Source organism: Onychostruthus taczanowskii, unplaced genomic scaffold, assembly GCF_017590055.1.
Source record: "Onychostruthus taczanowskii isolate IOZ18803 unplaced genomic scaffold, ASM1759005v1 scaffold82, whole genome shotgun sequence".
NCBI classification, from domain to species: domain Eukaryota; kingdom Metazoa; phylum Chordata; class Aves; order Passeriformes; family Passeridae; genus Onychostruthus; species Onychostruthus taczanowskii.
In genome coordinates, this window is record NW_024506112.1 from 2187995 (window position 1) to 2215714 (window position 27720).

At 40.6% G+C, this 27720-nt stretch overlaps 1 protein-coding gene across 1 annotated transcript; it reads left to right on the plus strand.

Moving 5' to 3' along the window:
• Window positions 1–688: 688 nt before the first annotated feature.
• Window positions 689–27720, plus strand: BMPR1B (bone morphogenetic protein receptor type 1B). Its single transcript, XM_041424474.1, has 10 exons — window positions 689–840; window positions 8481–8583; window positions 9551–9653; window positions 15620–15716; window positions 16525–16663; window positions 21623–21815; window positions 22284–22581; window positions 24910–25085; window positions 26330–26460; window positions 27199–27720. Exons 1-10 carry the CDS (start codon window positions 701–703, stop codon window positions 27322–27324), a joined length of 1506 nt encoding a protein of 501 aa, XP_041280408.1. The 5' UTR covers window positions 689–700; the 3' UTR covers window positions 27325–27720.

Genomic DNA, 27720 nt, shown 5'->3' on the forward strand with positions numbered 1-27720 from the left:
CTAGCCTATCACCAACATCTCCAGCTGTACTTCAGCAGCTCCATGGAGACTCAGTGCTCTGATATTTTTAGAAATAATCACCTCCATATATTTCAGCATTGTTCATCCGAAACCACATTCTTCTCTTTTACTTTGTTTATAGACTTTTCTTTTACAGAAATGAGCTCTTTCCCTTGTTTTCCAAAGCAGTGCTTTTGCAATGCAGTGACAGAACATGCTTTTGAACTTGAAAGAACATCAGTTTCTGTTAAGACTTTGTTAAATTGCATGCCCATGTTCTGTTCTGTCTGGAGTACCATAAATCCCACTGATTTTTATGGGGTTCAGTGAATGTAGATCTGTGCTGAGTTCTGTAGAGATAAAGAAAACTCAAAGGTGTAAGCAGGGATTTGACCTGTGTAATGCAATAGAAGAAAAGCTGTACTGTGCAATATATAATAATAAAAGCACAATATATCTCTTGGCAGTGGCAGAGCTCAAACATCAGTACCTTTGATCTAATACCACCGAGGTCCAATAATCCTCAACCATGGTGATCATTTCAAACTACAGAAAATCAGTCTGTAGTGAATGCTCATTTCAAATAACTTTCTTAAATTTTGATAGGTAGAAGTAGTTTAAAGCCTTCATTTCAACTATTGCAATACAGCCTAGAACTGTTTCTTTTTCTTCCTCTCTTACAGCCAGTTTTCTAGACAACATGGCCTTGAGAAGTTCTGGCAAGCTGAGCATGGAGACCAGAAAAGATGGTGAGAGTACAGCCCCTGCTCCTCCCCAGAAGAAGCTCTCCTGCCAGTGTCACCACCACTGCCCTGAGGACTCGGTCAACAACACCTGCAGGTTTGTAGGATAGATATCTGGTGATGATATATGGGAAAATACACTTTGTTTAAGCAGTGATATGTAAATGAGTTGGTTTTCACTCTGTCTAAAAATCAGAAGTAATTTTTACCTCAATATCAGCTGCATGGTTGTTGTTTCTTGTTGCTTTGTTTTCTTAGGGCATACACATATTTATCACTTTACATAATACTTGTTTTAATACATTGCATATGGAATATTCTGAAGGTTGAACTTTGTTTTTAAAGGAGCATGCAGTTAATGAGAGGAGACCTAATAGAGATATATTGAAATGTCAATAAATGCTTATAAATTAATAATCACTCTCAATAGAATACTATTTATAAGAACCCTGGTCTTTGTTTGTGTCTACAGCAGCTGTAAGTCCTTAAGGCTTTGGGTTTGTTTTTTTTTTTTTTTTGTGTTTTTATGCTAAAAGGAAACTATCTTGAGATGAAGCGTTGAGTATTTTTATCTACTAGCTGTAGCCTTCTGTTTAATTTTGGCCTTAGAGTAGTACAGATTTCTCTTTCTGGGTTGGATTCTGCTTCCTCAGGGCCTTTTGGCTCCCTGGGGGAGAGGCAGGTCCAGATGTGCACAATCTCCTTGAAGGCTCAGCACTGGTGTGTGGTGCACTGGCTCTGGCTGAAGCAGGCAGAGGTGACTGAGGGTACCTGTGGGAGGACCAAGCTGCTGTTCCCCTTCCCAAAAGCAGCTCTTGCTGGACACATGCAACTGCTGTTGAGTGAAGGTTGAGTGAGGGTTGAATGAACCTCTGTCGTGGCTTGAGGTGCAGGTACAGTTTGCTTTAGCTGCAGCACAGCTGGGCTGAGCTCTTCGTGTTCCGTATGAGGGATTTAAACTTCTCTGCTTGGGTAGAAGCAGGTGTGATACTGGAGATACCAACTCTCAGCCAATAGCCTGATGCAGCTGTGGGAGTCAGAGAGGCATCGAAGCAGGGCACGGATGTGAGCCCAGCTGGAGGTGTGGTGCTGTTTGAGGTGAGATTGTCTAATGCTGTGTCAGCTCTTCAAGGCAGCCTATTTAAAAGATAAATGGGGAAAGCCTAAGATTGCTGAAGATAGTGATTGCTTTGTTGGATTTTCGAGTGTGGATTTACAGCCTGACTTTATTCTTAGCCCGCAGTTTCCTACTAAAACGTATCGAAGTTCTGGTGACAGCTGTAAATACCATTTCTCCTTCCTGACCTCTTCCTACAAGCCCATGCTCCAGCCAGGAGTTAGACCTAACTGCTCTCACATGACAGTCAGTTTAAAAAGCTATAAAACCCCACTCTGATACCAATTTGCTGATCCCCTGCAGCGTCAATCAGCTGTTTCCTGTTCCTGCCCAGCAAGAGCCAGAGCTTTGCAATGTGCTGTCTCACACATGCAGCAACAGGGAACTTGCAGATGACTTTTAAATCCATGAATTAGGAAGCACAAAGAGATCAATGTTAAAGAGCTGACTGAACAAGATTTATTCCCCAGCTGGGTAGGCTTGCTTTTGCATGTCGCTTTGTAGGCATCATTGACATGAAGGATTTTTCATGGAGCTATGAGTGAATGTCCTGTTAGAATGGATTTGTGCATTCTCCCTCACTGCAGTAGTTTAAAGAAACTCTCTTCAGAGTTTCCTTTACAGTGTCAAATGTCAAACTTTTTTTTAGGTGTTAATGCCCAAGGATAGGCAGTTAAGTGGTAATAAAACACAAAATTGTAACCCCTTTTGTCTTCATAATCCTTGAAGACTTCAGGCTTGAATGTTCTCCTTTATTGCCAGAATGATTTTTTCCAATTTCAACATCAAAATAATAATTGAAGCTGGAATATATCCATCAAATATTAATCACTTTTCTGCCCAGTCAGGAGTTTCCTGGAACAATCAGGAGACTTGTTTTAGATCAACTCCTCTCCCCTGCCCTGTGCTGTCATCTGAGCAGTACCTGCCTTGCCACTTGCCCAGTGAGCAGCAGCATAAGTGAAAAATTGCTGAGGAGTTTGCAGTAATGTAAAACAAATTAAATTCATTTAAATGCACTGCCTTCATGGCTTGTCAGCAGTAATCATGTTCATGATAGTGATCACTGCTATGGCTCCACTGTCTAGGTGTGAGAGCTGCAGTGAGGTGTGAAGGACTCAACACCCCTTGTTTTCCCTGCATCTATTTAACTGTTAGTGTAATAATTCTTTTTTTAAATTCCCTACTACATAGCTGGAGTTATGAATTACAGAGAAAATAAGATCCTGAGCCTTCTGTTGTGAAAGAGGGGTTATTAGGTGTCTGGTTAGCTGATTATTAGGTATCTGGTTAGCTGGCTGGATAGAGACAAAGTTTCAAAATATTTGAGCACCAACCAGGTTAGTAGGGATTATTTCCCCTGAGTTTTGGAATCATCCTACTAGTCAGGCAGTAACTTTCGTATTTTATCCTGTGTGAATGACTGTTGGCACAATTTCAAAGCACTCAGGGAATCACTGAGTGTCACTATAGAGGAAGTTACCCCATTTGGAAGTTCAAGAAGTATCAATTGCAGTGTTTGTCTGAAGAATAAATGGAATGCTTCAGATTAAAAGTTACTGCATTAATTATCTGCTTGCCTCAGATGTAGCCACTAAAAGCCTTTTGTATTTTATATTTTTAAGAAAAATGTAAAAATCAAACCTCTTGTCAGCTCTATCAATCTGTTAAGCTTTGGGCTGTGCTTGGACCTTCAGCGTTTGGACCTGCCAGTCCACCAGGAATGAGCCAGAGTGTTCTGGGGCACCCAAGGGCCTGGCAAAGCTCTGACACCCAGCAAATTCACTGAGTACATCCACAGCCAGGGCTTGGGCTCTGGAGAGCATCAGCCTATGTACTTACGAGGGTTCTTGCTGAAGCAGTGACGAATTTTATGAGCCCAGGAGCAAGAACCTCTGAAAGTTCAATACAAAAGTATTTCCAGCTATGTTTAAATTAAAACTCTCAGAATAGAATAGCTAGTCTTATTGCAATCACCATTAAAATTTTCTCATAAAAAGCAGTCTGTCATCTCACTTGAAGATTTTTATCTGCTACCACAGGTATTCAGCTTTAAAATATATATCTAGCCCATAGTACCAGGGGTCTGAATGTTTCTATAAAAATGAGGACATCTGGTGGCCATTTGAAATCCTCTCCATAATTGTATTTGTAGAAATTTAAAAGCCAGTATTCTTTAACCACATCTACATCAAATCCTGCAACAGCTGCTGTGTTCCTGTACAGAATTTCTCTTTCTTTATACTTCTGAAGTTTAGGTCTAACGATACTTTGGAGAGCTAAGGATAACACTGCAGCCTAAAAGGCAGAATGCTTTTCTATCTAAGCAGAAAGCCATAGCTCTAGTTAGAGTGTGCTTTAAAAAATGGAGCAGTCTGTGAGCACAGTGAAGTTTTGGAAGACCCATTGCAGGGTGAGCTCATCAAGGGAGGGTTAACGCCAAAGTGTAGCAAAAGGGGACCAAGCCAGGAGCTAAGGCTGATATCCTCACTCACCGGGACCCCATTTCCCCATGGATATGTGAACACAGTGGCAGAGACAGTTCCTTCAATAGCCCTTCCCATGGCTGGAGACAGGCACTCCTGTACCACTGCTCTGGGGTTCTGGGTAGGTGGAAAGAAGAGTCAGAAGTGGGGCCAGTCTGGGCAGTTGAAAAATATTAGTGCACTCAAGGCTTTGACAGATAAAACCTTTGGAGAAGGCTCACAATCCTCTGCTTGCAAAGGGTGTGTTAAACTGCTGCATGCTGAAACTTTATTCTTCTTTCTGAACATCTGTGCAATTCATGAAAGGCTTTCAGTAAAGAAGGTCAAAGCTGCTTTGAACACAACCAGGACCTTGTTTTGCTGTTCCATTTCAAGTTTTCTGCATTCAAAGTGAATGCACGGACAGTTGTGTCTGATCATAATTAATTGCATATTTTAAAACATGGTGTTACGATTAATTGGCTTTGACTGTAATGGGATTGCAGTAAAGGCAGAGGCTAATTAGGTGCCTTGTCACACTCTATTTTCATGCACAAATAAATGCTGACAGTTTTAAAGATTGGGCTGATAAAGTTTAAGTTCCTATGTGTTGCCTACTAGATTGTATTTCTGCCTGACCATGTCTTTGGTTATCTAAAGCAATAAAATAATTAAGTTGCTTTTTCATTGTTACCAAAGGTGATAACTCGCTTCAGTGATGTTATTTTAATTCTCCTGCTCTCCAGATGATATGCTTGAGTTTTCTTTGTAATTTGGTATGTAGAAGAAAAAAGACTTTGACAGTGGCCAAAGCACCAAGTCCAGACTACTTTTGTTTTAATCAACTTTAATTTTTAGGGAAAAGCTGAACGTTTTCTGATAAAGGAGCTATGGTGATATCTTAAATGTTAGCCTTTCAATTCTTCAATGTTTATGTTTATTTTGAAATTTCCTCCTTTATACAGGAAGTTTTTTAATAATTTTAAAAAGAGTGCAGAAACTTGTCATGTTGCTTTGGATGGAAGTGAAAAAATGCTCTTGCTCTTTCTGGTATCAAAATGAGGAATATAAAGAGGAGGAGTGGAAAAAAGTAATAATACTTGTATGGAAGCATTTGAAATCAAATTAAAGATAAGGAATCTGTTCATCAAATTATGGAAGTTACCTGTCTCTTTGTGATAGGCATTGAATGAGGGAAAGATGTTGCTTTTCAAAGCTGTGTATTGCCATCCCTGGCTGCGTCACACACTCACAGAGCCAGGTGGGAAATCTCCAGCAGGCAGGTTTTGGTAGCTGAGGAAGCACATCTTCTGTGAGAAGTGGCTGCTGGCCAGTGGGGACATCTGTGTGAGCAGATGCAAAGCTGTTGGCCCTGGTTCCTCTCTTGTGACGTTTAGGAAAGGTCTGAGTTAAGATCCCTGTTTTCTTTGTGGTAATCTGTGATTGTAGCAGCACCTTCTATATCAGTGTCTGTCAGTGTTTTGCTGATAACTCCCTTTGTTTTTCTGGCATTTGACTGGGCTGTAAGAATTCACTCTTGGCAAATATGTGACATGGCAAGTCTGTGCTTATTAGTGCTCACATCCAAAGTTGTTTAATCACTCCCCTGAACCATACTTTAATAAGATGGTGCTTCATTGGAGGTTACTGGATGTGTACCCAGATGTATCCAGCCTGAACTCCTTCTTTACACACCATTTGCAGAATCAGATTACACAAAATTAGAATTCACATTGCAGATTTTAAGAAAATAGCAGTTCTATACTACAGGTTTTTTTTCTAGGAAGTGGAGAATAGGTTTTCCATATTGCTTTGCAAGTATCAGTGATGTACAGATGTTTCTCTTTCTGTAGTCACCAAAATAAGCATAAAATTTGAGACTGTGCACACATCTGTGACTTGTTTCTTACTGGCTGTATTAGTAAGTTTTATTTCTACCCTAGTCAGATGTGAGGTGGGGAAATCAATAAAACAGCAGGGGTGTGCCCTGCCCTTTTTCTTGCAGTGTGTGGTCCATTTGACATCTGTGAACCAGGAGAACAGGTTGGGGTGAGGGGGGGAAGCAGGTAGGACATCCTTTTCGCTTTTCAGAAGAGTCCCTTCTCCCTCTCACCCAAGCGCCTCAGAAATTCTCAAAAAGATAATGAGTTCTTACATTGCATGAAAGCTTTTTGTTGTTTGATTTTATTTTTTTTCCTTAGAGGTAGAAACAAGTAGTAGCAGTGTTTATTCTGCTCAGCAATGCTATTTTTCTCTCTCACTTCTCCTTCATTATTCTAACATCTGTAAAAAGTATGGTTTAGACTTATTGTTACAGCTTTATAACATTTTTGTTTTGCTCTACCCAATCTTATTTTTTCTTTTTAAATTTGGAGTAAAATTTTTAGAGGGACTAAAGTTCACGAGGAGCCTGACTTTAATTTTCATAAGTGAGCTAAGAATCAGAGTCCCACCTGACAAGTCAGAAAAATAGAATTGAGAAGGCTGACTGTCTGTTTCTTTTTGTCCCTTTTGGAAACAATTTGACTTTTCCTTCCCCTGCTTTTCTTTGATGGACCACGAGTTATGAGTTTTGGGTTTTTTGCTGGGGCCTGTTAACTGTGGAGTCCATTTTTGTGTTTCACTTGATAGCAATTTATTGTTTTGTTGCTCTGTCCCCTGGGTTAAACTTACTCATTATTTTGAATCAAAGGCACCATGCAAACAAATAAAATCTAATATAATATTCTTCTCTAATGGATTCCTTACAGTCTCTCTTGGCAATCCTATTGTTCCTATCTTTTCAGCTCAAGCAATGACATCAAGGTGGTTGTTGCCCAGAAGGGTTGCTGTCTCTTTTGCCTCACTGCTATGTAGAATGCCAAAGAAGGGTGGAAATCATTGCTGGCTTCCCTGAAAAAGTAATTTGTAACGTGCAGTTGGTTACTTTTCAGATCCAGAAGTCAGTAACCCATGACAGATTGTTATTTGAAGTAATAAGCTTATCATGGCTAGACCCTGCCCCACTAATATAAAAATATGCCACAGAAAATGTTTGACGTGATCCTCTGCAGCATCTCTTGGTTGTGTAGCTAATACTTACAAATTGTGTTTGTCTCTTAAATGTGTAACTGTGGCTCTTGTTTCCTACATCTTCATTGCCTTTGCTGCTGGTGCTCTTTAGACTCTTGTTTCAAGTAAGGAGCAAATCATCTGAATTTTTGCTGTATTTAAGTTTTCTAATCTTTTTTTCTTTTTATTTCCTTATTTTAACTGAGTTTGGTTTTTTCTCTTCTGAAAAATACTCATTGCATATAATAGCCAGTGTTATTTTCCTGAGCAAATTACAGAATATTTTATTTTTCTGTGACTTAAATGCCTTATATTAAAGAGTTTTTTCCTTTATTTTTGTATCTTCTTCCTGCAAGCCAGTCAGTTTTTGTTTCTTACACGTTACGTATCCCCATCAGAGTGCTGAGAACTTAAGGTACAGCAGTCTCAATAAAATGCAGCCACCCTTTCCATGCCTTCCACTCCCTCTTTCCATAGTATTCATTTCCATAACCTTCATCAAGGAAGGACATTTATCACCAGCACCATCTAGCCATCTGTTAGTATATTTGCCCTCCCTGGTGCACGTTCCTGTAAACGGAAGCATTATGGATCACTTCAGGCTTATAACCCAAGTAAACATCTATGAAGGGTGTTGATGATAACTCAAGGACTCATGCACAGGAGTGTTGCAGTTCATAACATGGTTAAAACAGGAATCACAAATCACTCTTGGTAATATTTTACATTTAGTATCTCAGAAGTGTTTCTTTCTTCACGTCTGTGCCGCGGTGCAAGCATTGGTGCCTTGTTCCTGCACTCAAGGCAGACCTTGTGTAGCACTGAAGCTTGCACTGTATAGGTTGCCAAAGTGTTAAGACACTAATGACCACAGGCAGGGAGCTGGGGTGCTTGTTAGTGAGGTTTAGGCTGTGAAATGTTGCAAAGGTAAGTGCAGAGCCTCCTTTGTGTGTGCAGGAGCTGGCCTGCAGCAGCCCCGCTGTGTCCATTTGTGAGTGGCAGATTTGCCTGGCAAGGAGCAAAGTTTAAGACAACATTCAGCAGCACATTTTTCGCTTTTCACATTTCAGTGACTTTTCCTGATTCATTCTTTCCAATCCACAGCACTGATGGCTACTGCTTCACCATAATAGAAGAGGATGAGTCCGGTGGCCATTTAGTCACCAAGGGATGTCTTGGATTAGAAGGCTCAGACTTCCAGTGTCGGGTGAGGAAGCATTTTCTGCCACGGTGTCACTTGAATTTTTGATAGTTTTCAATTAAAGTGATGTCAGCAGACATTGCTGTGTCCATGTTTTCCACTTCTGTTCCTTTGGCAGATAGTTGATCTGCATTGATAACTGAGGGGAGTACATTTGTATCCCCAAAATCCTCCTAATACTCTTTATAATAACATCTCTTGGTTCTGGTTTTGGCACTGCTGCTACTAGTAACATTCCCACTCAGAGGAAGTTTAGATTTAGAGAATTGCAGTCTTAACTCCTCAAATCTCCATGCTAGCTAAAGTTGGTTAGGATATTATTTGATGGACTGCAGCAACATCAGTGTCTTACATGCAGTTGCACTTTGGTTTGGGATTTTTGGTGCCAGATATTCCCTTCAAGTACAGTGATCACCTGATGGAAAGCAAGTATCACTGCAGGAATGGAAGGAGTATGGGAAGTGGATCAATGTGGTTCTAAGGTGGTTACCTTTCCTCACATTAACCTTAAATGGTTTTAGATGAGTACAAGAATGGTTTCATCATTATGGCTAATGGAAAATATTGTATTCAGCTTCCCACAAGACCAGCAGCTGCAGCTAAATTAGTCCACACAGCAATTCCTGTATTATCCTGGCTAACCTGTTTTGGATACCTGTATTAACTCATTTTTGGTCTGACTGATGGATGTGTGTGACTTTCACACTTCTGACTTGCGCCATTAGAGAAAGTCAGTCCCTTCTGTAGCATTAAGGTACCAACAGGAGTAAGTTTGGAGTGAATTAATGTCTTAATTACCTGGATGAAATATTGCTGGATACGCTGGTTGGCAGAAATCCTTACTCCACACATCCTAGGAATCTGTAGCAGGTTGCAGTCCAGCTAGCAAGCACATCTTTCAAGTGCCAGAATGACTTGTGTATATTTACAACACAGGTAATGACTTGCTTTCCATTTAAATTGCTTGTTGCAGGACACTCCTATTCCACACCAAAGAAGATCTATTGAATGTTGCACAGGCCAAGATTACTGTAACAGACACCTTCACCCTACGCTGCCACCACTGAAGAATCGAGGTAAGGGAACGAAATGCAGCCCTAAACTGATCTTTTCCTGCTGCTGGTCCTTGTGCCTTAGGGAAAAATAGAGCACAGACTGAAGCACCCTCATCCAAAAGCACGTGATTAGAGACATAAATGGCATTAAACAGTATTTCTCCATTCCTGCAGGTTGTGTGTGGAGTGGTGCTGATGCTTGCTGTTATTTCTGCTGCACACATGCAGCGAACACGAGATGCATTAGAGTTGCATGATGCTGTCCTAGTACGGACTTGCTGAGCTATCAGAGATCATCCCAAAGACCTAAAATGGAATCCTCTCTCCTGTCCCTGTAACATGCATTACTCTCATTCATAACTCCACACACAAATTGGTCAGTTCAAGTTGACACAAGTCCAGAAGTTTTTCTTATTTGCAAGACCTGATCATCCAGCACTAGGACAATAATGACTAACTGAAGTGTATCTTTATGTGAACAGTGTAGCTGAAAAAAGTATGTAGGGTAAGAACTCACACAATCAAAAAAAATAATTCTCAAGAGCAAATGGGCATGTATTAACTTAGTAGATGCTGAGGCAAGGTTTTAGCATTTTCGCTTGTTTAAACATCACTTCATGAAAGCTGGTAAAACTATTTTTGTCTGGTGTTCAGAATAAATTTTATAGAAGTGTATTCCTAAGTGTAAATTCATCCCTAACAAACTCTTGGCATTGGCAGGAATTGTGGTAGTCAGCATCGAGTCAGTTCAGGGTTGCAGAAGCATTTATAGTCGTGGTGTTCTGTGTTGAAGATCCAGATCGGTGCACAGATGCACTCTTAATTTCACCAACAGCAGATACTTACACGAATGCATGCTCACAGAAAGCCTTCACTCATGTAAGCTGTTCCCTTCAGGCCTGTGAAATTCTGCACAGATGGGCTGCAAAGTCAGGTCTTTGGAGAGTAGTGTGTAAATACTTCACTGTTTACTAGCAAGGCATTGAGGCATTAAAACCTCATAAAATTCTGACTTCCAGCAGAAGAGTTATGTACAACTTTGTTGGTTTATTTAATTTTAAAAATTCTTTGGACTGAGAGAGAAGCTCCAAAAAGCAGTCAATATTTGTTCACACTTACTTAGTCTTTCATTAAATATCACTTTGGAAAACACTGCCATGATTTCTTCTTGCTACTTGCTGAGTTTATTCTACATTAGGACTACTCAAAAATACTGAATCAGAGCTTAATGCTAGACATCCATCTATTAAGATTTTAGTTATTTGGCAATGCTATCTGCTACTTATAAAGAAAGCAATGAACCAAGATTTTGGTACTGGCAGAAGGTGCTTGGATTGATGTTCGGTTTGTCCTGCGTGTATATAAGGTAAACAAAGTATCACTTAGGAACCGTGGTGGCAGAGAGAATATTTTGTAAAAGAAAAATTTCAGCAAGCTGGAGAAGGGTTCTAGCTGTTCTGTGATGCAAAATTGACTATTTTAGCATGATAGACAAAAGGTGATGTAGTCACCCAACGTACTCAATATTATTATTTTTTTAAAAATAAGCTCTCACACTGCCAGCATCCTGACAGTGTTTTGTAGAAATGCATTTCAGGAACTGCTTGAATACATTTGGCTGAACAGGGCTGAAGTCACCACCTTTATTAAAGCCTTAGGTTAATATGTCATTCTCATTGCCAGGCCTGTTTGAATTTGTTGCTGCTGTATCCTAGTATGAAACCTCAGGGGAAAAAAAAAAAAAAAAGTCGGAACCACAGGCCCTCACTGCAAATAGGTAAAAAATCTGTGTACAAATACATGCTACTGCCAGTGCCCAGTACTGTGGCTGTGATCATTGTTTCTCCTGGAAGCATTTAGATTAGTTTGTGATTGTCTGAGTAATGTTAGAATTGTATATCAAATTTAACATAAACTGTAAGTACCAAGAAAGAGAGGTGAACTTAAAAACAAGCTTCTTGAAATAACCTTCTGGCCTTCAGGGTTCCATGAAAGATACACGTGCTCCTCAGCATCTAAAAACCAAACAGAAATTTGGCTTCTGATGAGCTCACATCTGAGGTGATACCTCATGGGAAGCAAAGTCTAGGGAGAGCATGCAGCTGCAGGGCAGAGGCTGTTGAACTCAAAACTGACCCGTGCACCAAGGTAACAGCTGCAAAGGCAAGTGACTTGTGCTGTCTAAGTGCTTTTCCAGGCCTGGCTTGTGCAGCAAGGCAAGATTTACGCCACACCCTATCCTTCTCCTCTCCCCCCCGGAAAGAAAGGAGGACCACATATATGAAAGTGAGAGCTAGAAAAATTAACACTGGTCAAAGCAAAACTTGTTAAGTAAGATGGAAGAAACAACAGCTAAGCCTAAGTTTTGAGCTCATCTTGGTACAGAACTAGCAGGATAAAATATCCCAGAGAAACCATTAAACCCTTGTGCCAGCTATACATCTGTCTTATTAAGGAAATGAAAGTCATAATTGGGTCTGATACAACACCTCTGCTTTAAACAATAAAAGATATTCCTGGAAATCCCAGCGAAAGCACAGGCTGAGACCAGTCAAAAGGAGAAATATGTCTTTACTGATTTAGAGCCTATATAAGCAGAAGTGGTGGTGCCACCGTGTCTGGCTCCCTGCCTGTATAGCTAGTGATGAATGGGCAAGGGAATGATTGGAGGAATGATGGGGTTTGATGTGTGCACACAGTCTCCACGCCTCAGATTTCACTGCCGTTTTTACTTGGATAGCTGTAACATTCTGAGCTGGAGGGACCTGGGGTGGGAGGAGAACCTCCTCTCCCTTTGATATGCTGACTTCTGAACCTTATGGGTGGCATTTTCAATGCACTCCTCAGCATGGTCCCGCTGATGACAGTGAGTGAAATGAGTGGTAGTGGAGGAGGGGGAAACTGCAGCTTGGTCTCACCGAGCTCCCTCCTGCACCAGCCTGCACCACTGTTTTCCTACAGCATGGAGCTGTTAATGTGCTGTTTGCTGGGCTGCACTGTTATCAGCCAGCCAAGGTATGTGAAGAAGCTTCCCAAACCTACCGTGAGTTTGTTTTGCACTTCCCGCACCATGCTCCTGGTAATCGCTCACTGCTCCTCCGTGGAAGCTGCTGCTTATTCTCATAACCCTGCTGCTTGGCACCTTGCAGTTCCAAGTAACACAGCAGTCAAAAACACAGCGCTGGACTTCTTAAAGGACAGAGTACCTCCATCGTGTAAACTGGCACTGACCAGGACCCACCACAGTGTTCACCACAGTGCCCACAAGCAAGTCCTTAGGCAGACTCATGGCTGGGCTGCCCCATCCCTCCTCCGGGTCAAATAGTGTAGGGAAAGGGAGGTTTGTCCTGCTGCTCTGTTGGGAACAGCCTGGGCTGGAGGGGCAGGAGAAGAAATCCAGCCTGGCTCAGTGCAGCAGAACAAACAGACACTGCTGGTGTAAGGATGGGGGCTTGCATTTAATCTTGTGTTGTTCACACGCACACCAGCAGGTTTATGAAGTCCTCAAGTTAGGCAGCAAATGAAATCCTGCCAAAATGCTTTAAAAACACAGGAAGTGTTTGAAAGGTGGGACAATAGCTCACTTACCATCAGTATTGCCTCTCAAATAGCCAAATAAATAGAAAGGCATAGAACTTACTCCCTCCTGTGAGAGTCAGTTGCATGCCTGTGCTGTGCACAGTGAACCACTGCTAAAGCTGTGCCCCTGTTGGCATGAGGACACCATCCACCACAAGAGGGTCAGCCCTGCATCTGGTCAGTCTTGTTTCCTGCTCCCAGCAAGGAGATCAGGACACGTTCCTTTGTGTCTTTCAAGCTTTCCTTACACTTGCTTCACATAATTGCATTTGGGCACCCAAAGAATTTTGCAGTGTTGGAGCCTGAAGTTCATCTGAGAGCTACACAGCACTTCCAAAATGCCTTCTGGCCTCTGGGAAAACCAAACTGCATTTATTTGTTTTTCTGAATGGCAGAAGCCCATTAGAAACATTGAACATAAGGTTTGGATCACTTAAACCCTAAAAATTGTGGGAATTTGATTCAAGATTTCAGCATATTTATAATCTCTCTCCAAATGTACATACTTGAACATGCACAGACAGCATGAACAACTTCATGGACAAAACTGTGTCTGCAAAAATGCACAGATTTCCATGGCTTTAACATCTAGCCGACACAAGTGTAAGATCTGAATTGTTCCCTCTCCACCTGACATCAGTTTTCATCACTGCTAAGCACAGAAGCTCAGCTTCCATCACATTGTACTCTGTGAAGTGGGAGAACCTTTGCTGTGGGTGGGTATCCGGGTTTCTCCACGTGTGAAATGCCGCTTTATGGTCTCTATGCTCTGCTTATTCATCTGATGGGCTGCGACATCTGAAGCTGTTACAACCCACACATTTTAGAGGGAAGTGGTGCTGACACAGGCTGCTCACAAAGCACAAACCAGAGCCCCAGTCCTGCTTAGCTGCCATCGCCTTCACAAGAGCTCTGGATTCCCCAGTGGGCTCTCGGTTTCGACCCACAGCCCACTTGGAATGGCAGACCATGGATAAATCTGCTGTGGCAGGCAGAAGGATGGGCTCGAGGGTTTTCCTGATAGACATCGTGTCAGTGTCCCCTTTCAAAGGTATCAGCCATGTCCTGAATGTTTACATTGTCAGTGCTCCCAGAGCAGGCAGTGGCAGGTTAAAACATGACCAGTGTGATCAGGAGGTGTGTTGGTAGGTAATCTCTGTGTGTAGTGGAAAGGGCAAGGAAAGAAATTGTTTGGGAGAAAAAAAAAAAAAAAGAAAAAAGGAGAAACTGGATCTTGAAAATAAAAGAGTCTGAGAGTAAACGAAGAGTCCCTTAGGAACCTCCTGGTCTCATTACCCTTGTAAATCTGAAACATAATAACGCCATTCCAGCACCAGTCAATAAGGATAGATTTCTTGCATTCTCCGATGTGTCAGGCATTGGAGTGAAGGATGCAAGACAGCAAGGCTGGGAGAGCTTCAGAAAACATGGTACTCATTTGCATTATCCCATGTTATTGGAAGGGTGGTTTGTGTATGTGCAGGCTGAAATACTATAATTTTGACAGTTTGAGTGGCAGGGGAGGTTAAAAAAGAAGAGAGCTGGGTGTCTTTGTTTTTCAGCAGAGAAGCATGCATGAAGGTCAGACTCACTTGCCTGAGCTGAGAATTCAAATTTGGAGATTAATGTTATACTTTAAAGGAGAATATGAGTCTCCTATACAAAGGTTGACTGAAACATTTTAATAGTTTTTATGCAACAGCATTTTCTACAAGTTGCTTCACACATTTTATTTTTTAAATGTTTTGCAGAAAAGCCACTGGAAGGATAGTTTTGCCCACCAGCATAGGAAGCACTTGCTGGCACACAGGGCTGCTATAGAGCAGATAGAGGAGAAAATTCTTGCTCAAATGTTTAAAACAGGATCTAAGAGACAAATTTTTCTGTAATGATGGAAATAATACACTTTCAAGGCCTCTCATGGCCTGTCTTTTCGGAGGTTGAATGGTCTGCTATGTCTTCCCTTGTGAAATAAATGCAGTTTGGTGGGTGGTTTGGTTTGGTTTGGTTTTTTAATTACTGATTAGGATGCTACTTAATCTGAGTGTTTAAAAAAGGCAGTGATTTTTGCATTTCCTGGCTAATCACTCAGGTTAAGACTCAGAGCTACAGGTCTTGATTGATTTTCATTCAGAGACAAACAGGGAATTGCTAATCAAGGCAATGTTTTGCCTGAGTGAGGACTGAGAAAACAAACAGGTTTTTTTAACAAAATGCAAGTGTCGATTCTGTCCTGGTCAGTGAGGGTCAGAGAGGAAGCCCACAAAATGCCTGGGGAATCCAGGGGGTATCCTGTACAGGAATTACAAGGAAATAGTGGAAATGATCCTATGCTCAATGCGCTTCTGACCTTGACTTCATACCATCTCCCTTTCTAAATTTTCCACCTTTCTCATTTTTAACCCCAGACTTTGCTGAAGGAAACATTCACCACAAGGCCCTGCTGATCTCAGTGACTGTTTGCAGCATCCTTCTGGTGCTTATCATCATATTCTGCTACTTCAGGTAAATAAGGAATATTTTGGCAGCTTGTTAATGTGCCTCCCAACATTTATCTTTTTATGGATTTAGGAAAATGAAAAAAATAGAAGTGGACCTTAAAGAAAATAAAGGAAAAACTCTAATTTTATTATGAGAAAAAAATGTGTATTTTATTGAAGCTATTCACGTGTGTACCTGTGTGATGGATTTAATACAGAATCTTTCACACAATATCCTTAAAAGCCATTCAGGTAGAAACACAGGTAATTCTTTACTGAGAAGGCTAAAGGACAAATTTTATAGGGAAATTTTTGTAAGGGAAGTATATCTAAGACTTCTAAATTTGTTTATGTGATGAAGAGCTGATCATAAAGAAAGAAGACAGTACAGGAATGTCAGTAAATGTGTCTAGAGTGTTATCATAATCTACATACTTTACATTTTAATAATTTGACACGTTTTTTAAATATTCCCAGATTCCATGACCTTACCTCCTCTGGCTCCTAGAAATGCACTGCAGACAGTAAAATAAAGTTACTTCCTTGGTTAGTGTTTTAGACATATTTAAGTTTCTGAAAGGAAAACATTTGGTTGCTTTGCAAATTTACCCCAGACTGCATGGCCTGTGAGTGTTATATTTTTAGAATTTTGATGCTGAAAACAGTTGCTAAAAATAAAATAAAAAATTTTAGCCAGCATGTCCAGTGTATTCCTCCGGGAAGCAGAGAAAACTGTTAGTCTATAAATGAAGGAAATGTGAAGGACGTGTGTTATTCATTGCACACGTGTTCATTGTATTCAAAACTCATTTTGTTTTTGTGTAAAACGTCAGGTACAAACGCCAAGAGACGAGGCCCCACTACAGCATCGGGCTGGAGCAGGATGAGACCTACATTCCCCCCGGAGAGTCCCTGAAGGATTTGATCGAGCAGTCCCAGAGCTCAGGGAGCGGTTCCGGGCTCCCTCTCCTGGTAAGGAAGCAATACTATTTTAATGTACATTTCAAAGGCAAGAATGTGTAGAGGGAGAAGAGGCACAAAAAATACATCTACGTGTCCTCAGTTTTGTTTTAATTTTTTTTTTTTGTTTGTTTGTGGTGTGTTGGTTTTTTTCTCTACCAGAAATGACAAGGAGTTAAACGGGAGAACAGCTGCTTTATAAGCAGGGGACATTTTTTCATGTGAACTAAGTCAAGAAAGGTTAGGGTTATTTTTCTACCCCAGTTCATTTCTTATTTTAGATACCATAGGGTAAGTACAGACTAAGAGAGCTCATGGAAGTAGATCAGGATTTACTCCAGTGTACTGGACAGCACCTGGCCCATTGATCTTGTTTTTTTCCTTTGTATGTAGGACACACAGTAGGATTTGAAACACTGACCTGTCATCTTTTTCTAAAGGGAACTGTAACTTGTCAGACTTAGAACTTTTTTATTTGTAGGCATCACTTTGCATTCAGAAGTCAAGGGGGATTTTTTTTTTTCTTTGTAGTGTGACGGAACCTTTTTATTTGTAGGCTTCACTTTGCATTCAGAAGTCAAGGGTTTGTTTTTTTTTTTCTTTGTAGTGTGACAATCTCGAAGGCACAGGGATGGAGTTCGTGATTATTTCTGAACAGACTCCAGGATTACTAAGCCTGCTGAAAAGGCAGAACATTCTGTAGCAATATAGTTTTGTTTCTGGGGATCATCACTGGTAGAAAAGAATTGGTAAAAAAGCTAGGTTAGTTATTTAAAATAAGTGCCTCTGAGAAACTGGAAGATTTAATTTTCGTTTTTCAGAGTGGACGTGTCCCTCCTGTCTTGCAAATCTATTAGTTTGTATTGATGCTGCTACTGCAGGTGTTGTCCAGCTTCCAAGTACCATGTACTATCTGGCTGGTTTTTGCCCACACGTATTTTTTAAACACCCCTTTTTCATTTTTCAGAGTGGATGTGTCCCTCCTGTCTTCCAAATCTATTAGTTTGTATTATATACTGCGTTGTTGTCCAGCTTCCAAGTACCATGTACTATCTGGCTGGTTTTTGCCCACACATATTTTTTAAACACCCTAAAGAAGACACTAAATGAGAAGTTTTATATTTCCTTAAGAATGAAGCAACAGGCTGAGTTTTTTCTTGGCTTTAAGACAGCTCTGTCCTATCCCACACCAATGTCCTTCTAGCACCCATGGAAAGGGACAGATCTTGTGTGTACCTTAGGACCATTCCTAATGAGTTTCCAGTTGATTTAATTGAGGGATTCTTCCCCTTTTTTGCTTTGGGGTTTGGTTGATTTGTTGTTTTGGTTTTTTTTCATAACACCTGCCACATCAAGGTCTTCATCTTTACTTGTTCCAATGACATAAAAAATGTAATAATTTAGAGTAAATACAAGGAACTTGGTTGTACTTCTCTGAGAAGATGTGTTTCCAGCAGCCCATGTGGGTAGCGGGTGCCTTGGGGCCCCTTACAGCAGAGCATGGCTCAGTCCTTCATCCCAGTATCCCAAAAAAGCTGGAGCAATTCTGGCTTTGACTGCTTGTTCTTTATGCCTTCCTCTGTCCCAGTGAGCAGTTTGAAGGGGGAATTGGTGGTCTCAGTGGTGTCCCCAGGTCTGCTCTTGCAGTGGATGGGAAAACCAACTCCTGCTTTTCAGCTGCTGTAATGGCAGAGGGGACATCCGAGCTGGAGCATTGCTCAGCACCTCTCAGAGCTGTGCCACTGCTCCATGAGGCAGAAACCATCCAGTCTTATGTCAGTCCACCCCTCTCAAGCTTGAAGACTCTGCAGCCACTGGACCAAGTGTTTTTCCTCCAGGAACTCTTCTCGCCCATCTCCCCCTTGCTTTCAAAAAACACAAACAATTGTTTTTATAAGAAGTGATTTTGGGTGGAAGAGGAGAAAATGGATCTTGCACTTGCATAGATGTTTGCTGCATTTCCCAGACAGCTAGAACCACTGTGGGTCACTAGAAATGCACAGATACCTCTGGGCCCAGGCCTGAAACAAATGTATAGAAGGTGCCTGGCAATAGTGCTCTGGCCTTTATTGTGCAAGAGCTCATTTTTAACCTTGTTTCTTATGCAAAGACTGAAATATCCAGGGTTATAATTTTGGGAAAGTAAGATGTAAATTTAATGCAAAATGTCACCTTATGCTAACCAGTAATGTTTTTCTTCTGTGTAGAACATTTATTATAATGGGCACAAATATTATACCCAAAACAAGTATTAGCCAAGAATTTGTCAGTATGACAGTCAGCAAGAGTTCTTTCTCCTGACCTGTCTGTACCTCTGACAGAAGAGTTTGCTGCAGGTCAAATCCTGCAAAATGGTCTGTCTGAAGAGATTGCTGAACTACAATTTGGTCTCTACCTTCTCACACATTTTTTTCATCATTTTCCTTTCAATGAACTTTCAAGGGACTGCATCTGAGCCATAGGTATGAAATCTCTGTTCAAAATATAAAATTTACAAAAGGTTGGTCTGTCTAAATTTTCATCTGCAGTAGCTGAACACGTTTAGCTGAATGCCAGGAAAGTAGAAATAGTTGGTAATTGGATTGTTTCAACCCAGGGAGATGAAAGAAAAGGTCATGTAACCTTACCTGACTGCTTACAGAGCTCAAGCAGCAAAATACATGGATTTAAAAAGAAAAAAGAAACCCCCAGCCCCACTCAGTGTAAATAACTCCCAGGAGCACATCATTCAACATTCTTATGAAATCAGTTCGGCCAACAATTTTGATTAACCTATTTGTTTTAGAAATCATAATTGGTTTATGATTCAAGAAGGAGCTGAATTCCTTAAAAAAAAATAAATTGTACATAGGAAATCATTTGACCAGTTCTAGCAAGATGAAACCAGGTTAAGGCCTTTCACATAGTATTCTGCCGCCTGAAAACCCATAACAGAAATGTGTTTTTCATTTTCTTAATGTAATTTAATAAGGAACTTTTCATCATTAAGTATTGTAATTGCATGTACTTTATGATGCCATTACATATATTTACACAAATTAAGTTATTTGATGTAACTAAATTATTGTTCAGGATGCATTTTTAAAATGGGCAAAATAGAAAGCAACAATGCTAAAATGATATTACAAAATGTTACAGCAAAATTCCAGTGTAATATAACTATTGTTCAATCACTATATGAGAGTATAAAAGATAAATCAATTTTAAAAATTAAGGCTAATCTCTATTGTTGGCTTTCATTGATGTTAATCAAAAATAATGGCACTGAAGCTACCATCTTGAACATCTAATAATACAGTGCAGGCTGGAAAAATGGAATTCTGTTTAAATAACAGAAGAAGAAAACTGGGATACTTGAAATAGCTCTGCATAAATACCACTGTATGTTTTGCTTCTTAAAGTTGTTCAATATGAAAACCAGTGGTTCACTTAAAAAATGAATGATGGTAGACCTGACCTAATAGGTTTTGAGTTTGTCTTTGGATGCACATTCATGCTGCAGTCATGGTGCATTCATGGCAGTCCTGCTTGGCATTCCCAAACTGATGGGTTCCACTGGACCTCCCAAGCACAACAAAGGAAGCAAATGATTTAAAAAATCAAGTTTCGCTCATTTCTGTCAGCCAAGACTGAAAAAATACTTTTGATTTCATGAAATGAAAATGATTTTATAGGGATTCAGTTAGAGCAGTTAGATTCACTTGCTGCAATAAACTACTGGGGGTTCGCATCTGGATGGTGACAAAATGGAGCAAGAAGCCACAAATCTGAACTTGTCCAGATTTTGCCAATTGCTTGGGCCAGATGAAAATCTCATCACATTGGCGGCAATATTCTTTCAAAATCTTACCAAATCCTACCAGACAAAAACTCATTAGCTGTGGGTTGGACTGCCAGTGCTGTAGCACAAGAGGGTGACATTTTAATCTCCTGTTATATTAGGGTGAGGCAGAGTCAGCCACAAACACCAGTGAGTTGTGGTGCAGCATCCACTTGCATTTTTATTTGTGAACTTTTAGAAAGACATGATCTGCAGACATGCTCGAATCTGATGAGATTATAAGTCTCCATTTGTCCAAGATTTTTTGAGGCAGTAAAAGCTTGTTAAATGTAGAGGCAGTCTGTCATCCTTGTGAAGAGTATGTCTGCAATGCTGCCGTGGACATTGATCTTGCAATACCCACCCATGATTTTAGCTCACAGTAAAAGCCACTGACAAAGCTGGCACAGACACTGCAAAGCTGTACTTTCAAATATTTTAGGGGGGAAATTGCTTTTTATGAATATGTAAATATGATTATATAAATCAGTGTAAGCACATGTGTTTTAACTCTGTAAGTAGTGATTGAGGTTCCTAACCAAATATATATTTTGAAATAATTAGGCATGGCAATTTTAAAGAAGGTGGTAGGAAGTATCATCCTAAAAAAAAAAAAAAATGGTAATTTTGTAATTTTGCTCTTTTTGGAGGCTTTTGGCTCTTTTGAGCCCTAGCCTTGCATCTCAGCAGTGTTGACTGTGTAAGAAACATCCCTATATTAATGAAAATGTGTTGGAATTTGGACTGCATTGAGGTGACCAGGAGTGTTGTCTGTCAAAACTTTTCCAAAAATAACAAAAAAGAATACACCGAGTGCTACATCCCGCAGAAAAATTAAAAAAACAAAAATTCAAGGTGCAGGGGCAAACATTTCCTTTACACTGACTGATGTAGTTTCTTGAGAGATCACAGTATCTCTAGAGTTTGCATGGAAAGGCTTCTTTTTATTGGTGGGAATGACCTCGGCAGCAGTGTGTCCTGGAGAAAATGGGAACATCTGCTATTGTGGAGGGTTGCTGGAATCCGTGTCACAGTGGCTGCATATTCCACTCTCTTCTGGCTGGCTGTGCGGGAAGCAGACACAGGAGGAGGGAGGTGAATGCAGGAATTTCCACTGAGCAAGGTGTAAGATCTGCCTTGGCATTTCACAGGTTCAAAGGACGATTGCAAAACAGATTCAAATGGTGAAGCAGATTGGAAAAGGTCGCTACGGGGAAGTCTGGATGGGAAAGTGGCGTGGCGAAAAGGTAGCAGTGAAAGTGTTTTTTACTACAGAGGAGGCCAGCTGGTTCAGAGAAACAGAAATCTACCAGACTGTCCTGATGAGGCATGAAAATATTCTTGGTGAGTGAAGTGAAAGAGAATTATTTGATAGAGAACAGGTTTTTAAGATTAGCAATTTTGTATTTGCTGTTATCTGATGTCCTTTCGATGTGCTTTTTTTCCCTCTGTGCTCTGTAATTAACCACCCAGTGCTTTTCAAAGGAAAATTGTTCAAAGGATTACTGAAATATAAATAAAAGTTAAAAAAATAATAGGGTTGGGAGGTCGTTATTCCAAACACAACATGTCTATTTCAACCACTGGTATATCCATATCTGGGTTTCTGAAAGTACATTAAAGGCTAGAGGTGAGGCACAGTTGTATGGAAGTAAGATGAAAATAATTAAATACGTTATTAAAACAAACCTGCTGAAATGGATGACAGTTCTGAGTTCTGAGCAGTCCAAAAAAAAAAAAAAAACCCACCAAAAAACCTTGATAAGTAATAACTTGAAAGTAATCTTTTGTTTTTTTTCTTTCTTTTTGAAGGGTTTATTGCTGCAGATATTAAAGGTACAGGATCTTGGACCCAGCTGTATCTTATCACTGACTACCATGAGAATGGCTCACTTTATGATTACCTAAAATCTACTACCTTGGACACAAAAGCCATGCTGAAACTGGCTTACTCCTCTGTCAGTGGCTTGTGCCACCTGCACACTGAGATCTTCAGCACTCAGGGCAAACCTGCTATTGCCCACCGTGACCTAAAGAGTAAGAATATCCTGGTGAAAAAGAATGGCACCTGCTGTATAGCAGATTTGGGCTTGGCTGTTAAATTTATCAGGTGAGTGGAAGTGAGGGGGCTGAGGAGAAGTGAATAAATCAGGTGCAAAAGTTTCCTTACTTGTTGACTGAGTGTGCGAGTGTGAGCAAGCACCTGCAGTGCTGGTGCACACCTGGGCTCTGCTCATCTGTGGGTGAGGTCACCTGTGTGGGGGAGAATGTCATGTCAGCACCTCATGCAGGTGTATAAACAGTTGCTTTTTGATTATCTGAGCACATTAGCTGTGTTTGTATAAAGGTTCAGTTTCCATCACTCCGTCCTCCATAGCTGCCCCAGTACTGCTGGCACACAATGAAAGGATGTAGCACTGACAGGTTGAAGTCACATCACTGAGCTTGTCACTGAAGCATTCAGCTTGTCTGATCCCATGAAAATTCACTCTCAACTTAGAGAGAAAAATACTAATAATCTGCACGGGTTACTAACTAGGATTTATTGAAAAGGACCCCATTTGGGCTGCCTTTTGTTTCATTTCCTACAAATCAAATTGCCGAAGTACAGATTTGATTTTTGAAATGGCTTTTAAATTTGATTTTAAAAAATGGTTGTGTGTTTAAACAACTTAGAAAGAGCAGACATGTAGAACTTACTCACTACTCCTGGGATTCATAAGGGGCCAGTGCTCTCTGACAGCTCTGTTCAAAAGCAGCCTGAGCTCTCAGCGGTGGTCCTGCTGGTGGAGGCGCGTGTTCTGAAGTTTCTGATTTTTCTGTACACAGAAATGTGTCCAGAATACATAGACTGAAGGTTTCCATTTTGCAGGTCAGCTTTGAAACTGTGCACTCCCTGGAGTATTAAAAAAATTCAGGAATTCTGTACAAATATTCAACTGAAATTATTCAGAGTGAAAGGAAAGGCAGTTTTTATATTCTCTTCTTACCGTTCACTTACCTACCGGGTTCCTTGGTGAGGCATTTCCTTTATGAGCCTGACCTTTCTTCAGGAGACAAGAAAGGAATATTTTTACTTTGAGGAGCAGAGGGCTAGAAAACAACAACTTGAAAAAATACTGTTAAAAAGTTTTGGAGCAGAAATTCACCCTTTGCAGGTGTACTTTGCCTGGCAAATACAGAGCAGCACACTGCTTAGCTGTGAATGAAGGAGAGCTAGGAATTACTGAGTGCTGTTACAAAAGAAGGTGAAATATGGATTTTTCACACTCCAGATGGAATTTATGTTATGTACTTGGCTTGTTTTCATACTGAATCCTTCCTCAGACAGCATTTCTCATGCAACAACAAGGAACAGAAAATAGCTGGAAGCAGTGTGCTCTGCTGAAGCTAGTGATTCTAGTAAAATTCTTTGTGTTTCCATTTCATTTGAAATATTGTAAGATAGTGGAGATCATTGGATTTATGTTACATTCTTGCAGGTGTACACTGCTAGTGTACCCTGCTAGTGCCACTAGTATATGTATGATTTAATGAATGTGTAGGTGACTTGTTGTACCACAGACTCAGCTTTTCTTCGTATCAGAAGGTGAAAAAAAATTGCTGTACATGAAGAAAACTACAGAAATACAATTATTCTGTGAGCATCTCTTGTATCCACCATACTTAAAATACATACATTTTGAAGGTGAATAAAGGAAAACAGACCTTTTAAAGCAAACCAAAATATACACCATATCTTACACTTTTAAATATATTGAAACTGATGTAGCTGAATCTGAGTTAATAAGAAAAACAAGAATCCATTCACATAATTAATGGGATTTTTTTTCCCGTATGTTGACTCTTGTGGTCAGTGTGTGAGGTGTGACACATTTGCTTAGATGTTTTTATGCATTTATCTCTCTGTGTCTGCATATCTTGATGTGTAAAGGTTGGAAGAGATCAAACATAATGCATGCAAAAATGTAATAGTTAGATTAATCTGTCTTACAGATATGATTTGCTACAGCTAAGAGATACGGCCCCAGCTACTTAGTATCCCCCATTAATTGCTGAGACTGAAGCATTAGGTGGTGGAGTATGTTAAGAAAACAGCATTTAATGAAGATTTGATTGTTATCACTAACATTAGAGCTCGGGCTAATGCTAATGAGATCTCACAAATGTTACAGCATCCCTGTTGAGTCTTATCTCCGTTGTGGTTCTGCATTTGAATGCTTAACATAGCCTCAGGCAGGTCAGCCTTTTAAGGTGGGTTTCCTTCACACTAAGACTTTTCTTGCAAGAATTGTCCATTAAGATTATGCATTACTTTTGACCTTGTTTGAATGTGGATGTGGTGTGGATTTACTACTTCTTCCACCTAAATTGCTTTATTTTCAACCCACTTTACTGCATGTTTGATGCCCTTTTTTTCTCCTTCTTTTTCTTTTAGTGATACAAATGAGGTAGACATCCCTCCAAATACCCGCGTGGGAACAAAACGTTATATGCCTCCTGAGGTGCTGGATGAAAGCTTGAATAGAAATCACTTTCAGTCCTACATCATGGCTGATATGTACAGTTTTGGACTCATCCTTTGGGAGATAGCAAGGAGATGTGTTTCAGGAGGTAAAGAGCTGGGAGATCACTTTTAATTGTGTCAGTGAACCTCGAGCCTTCCATTACACCTTTTTCTCCGGGTAATTGTTTTTACAGTAGTAAACAGATGTGGGTAAACCATACAGGTAACTCTCTTAATATCTGTTCTCTTGTTGAAACTTATTTTAAAGCATCACTCAGTGCTATTTCAACAGCAAAGATTTAGGCTGTATTTTAGTGGCTTGTTTGAAGGCAGCTGATGCCTGCACTGAGGAAGTGTGGAACTCACTTGGGGACCTTTTCTAAAGCCATCATGTTTCTGCTGGACTGGCAGTGTTCAGCTAATTTAGCAGAAAGAAAATAGTGATTTCTTAGTTTAGTTAAGAGTTAAATGAAAGGAGGAGGACAAACAATTTGGGGTTTGCTGTTCTACTCTTTGAAATAAATAATCTGTTTACTAGACAAGTAGCAAAACCCCGGAGGGAAGTGGCACTAATTACATCACTGTCATACCAGTGATGTGCTTCATTTCCCTCTTTCTGCATGTAGAGCTCAGTGTCGTGCAGAAGTGATGGGTGTTGCTGCCTCTCTTTTGCCACTGGGAAAGTTAAATGCACAGAAATGACTTGGTAGCAGTTCTGTGCCAGTTTGGTGGTAAGAGTAGAGCATGTCTCTCTTGGGTCTCTGCTACCTTCAGCTTTCCTTATGGCTCTTCAAATCCTGCAGCATCGTGCTGAATGCTCACCCTAGAGAAGCTGAATGTTGCCAGTCAGCAGCAGGATCCCTGTGTTTAAAAGCTGGTGGCATGTGTTGCAATGTTGTGAGGTGAAATCTGTAATATTTTTGCCATTGTTGCTGTGCACAAAGAATGGTACCTTGCAATATTCTGAAAAGGCACAGAAATGCCCCTTAGTATTTTCCAGGTCCACTGATAAGGAGGAGACCTTACTCAAGGTTAATTCTCTCTCAGATAACTCTACAGAACTAATAGCTCTTTCTGTGAGAACTGACTGGAGATTGCTGGACTGGACAGCAGTGGTAGAAATTGTCTCACTTGGCAAGTTACTGCACTTTTGAATTAAGACACCTGGCCAGTCTTTACACAGCAATGATTGCATTAGAACTTGGTTGCAGAACAAACTTCTAAGTCCTTTTTAGGGGCAGTACACCCAACTGTTAGGCAGTATGGCCAATCTGTTATAAAATGAGAGGGCAAGAGGGGAGTGGAAGGGTTTTTTTTCTGCAAGTGACAGGCGACTAATTGCTTCTTTCAGGAATAGTTGAGGAATACCAGCTTCCGTACCACGACCTGGTGCCCAGCGACCCCTCGTACGAGGACATGCGGGAGATCGTGTGCATCAAGAGACTACGCCCCTCGTTTCCCAACAGATGGAGCAGTGACGAGGTACCTCTCATCCCTCTTAGCATGCAGTCTGTGCTTTTAATCAGTTAGTGAGTGAGATTGACCCAATTCTGCATCATATTGAGAGAGGAGGATATTTACCACTGGTGCTGCCGTTGGGGAATAGCAGCATGTAGATGAATATTCTGTGGGGAGATGAAAGATTTAGGTGGCATGAGATTTGTGAGTGTGAGGGAAAAAAACAACCTCCCTGGGCTGCTTGAGGACTTGTGCAACAACCAGTGTGAAAAGATATAACCAAACCTCACCTGCCTCATCCTCTCCCTAGACAAATCCCTCTGAACCTTCAGACTGGGGGTGGAAACACTGGAGGAAGGAGTAGCAGTTCCCAAAAGGGCTTTTTTTGTGGTGACACTCAGTGTTTGGTCTGCTACCGAACGTGTCAAGGATTGGGGAGGCTTATTGCAATAGCAGCTCTTGATTAATTGGTTAGCATCCTTGGTAATCCCACCTTCCAGCATTCCAGCAATAAAAGGACAATTTGTTACTGCATAGTGCTTGTGTATTACCAAAAATGCATTTATAAAAATATACGCTAATCTACATGAAACGTGTTTGGCTGGTCTAGGCAGTGCTGGTGGTGTTTATCTGTAATGCCTTTCAGGGACTGCACCGCCCTTAGAAAAGACCTTTTCCCTTCAGTTTTTCAGCATTGGCAGCAACTGCAGTCTCCTGTTCCACTGACCCCGGTGGGACTTTCTCTCCCACTTCTCTCCGCAGTGCCTGCGGCAGATGGGGAAGCTGATGATGGAGTGCTGGGCTCACAGCCCTGCCTCCCGGCTCACAGCCCTGCGCGTCAAGAAAACGCTTGCCAAAATGTCAGAGTCCCAGGACATTAAACTCTGACTCTGCCAGAGGCAGCTCTGCTGGAGGCCCCTGGAATTGGACTTTTTTTTGCAGGCAGAAGTCCTGAAGATGTATCAAAAGTCTTTGCTAAGTACCTTGAGTGGAAAAGACATGCTTAAGAGCAGCTATGAGTTTTTGAGGAGACTATCCATTGAAAAAATCACCTGAATTTTGACATGCAAGATTGAAGAGGCTTGTCTGCCCTTGTTTACATGGGGAAATACAGTTTTAGTAACTGGTTTAAGATTATGCATGTTGCTTTCCATGAAAGCCACTTATTATTTTATTATTATTATTGTTATTATTATTATTTTGATTGTTTAAAAAGATACTGCTTTAAATTTTATGAAAATAAAAGTTTCTGGGTTAGAAGTAAAAAAGATGTATATTGTTACA

What these genes read in the sequence shown, in the direction of transcription:
- BMPR1B (XM_041424474.1), top strand. Translation starts at nt 701, where the DNA reads ATGGCCTTGAGAAGTTCTGGCAAGCTGAGCATGGAGACCAGAAAAGAT. An exon ending in GCCACCACTGAAGAATCGAG is followed by an intron (nt 9,654 to 15,619) that starts GTAAGGGAACGA and finishes TTTTAACCCCAG; the next exon opens with ACTTTGCTGAAGGAAACATT. An exon ending in ACAGATGGAGCAGTGACGAG is followed by an intron (nt 26,461 to 27,198) that starts GTACCTCTCATC and finishes TTCTCTCCGCAG; the next exon opens with TGCCTGCGGCAGATGGGGAA.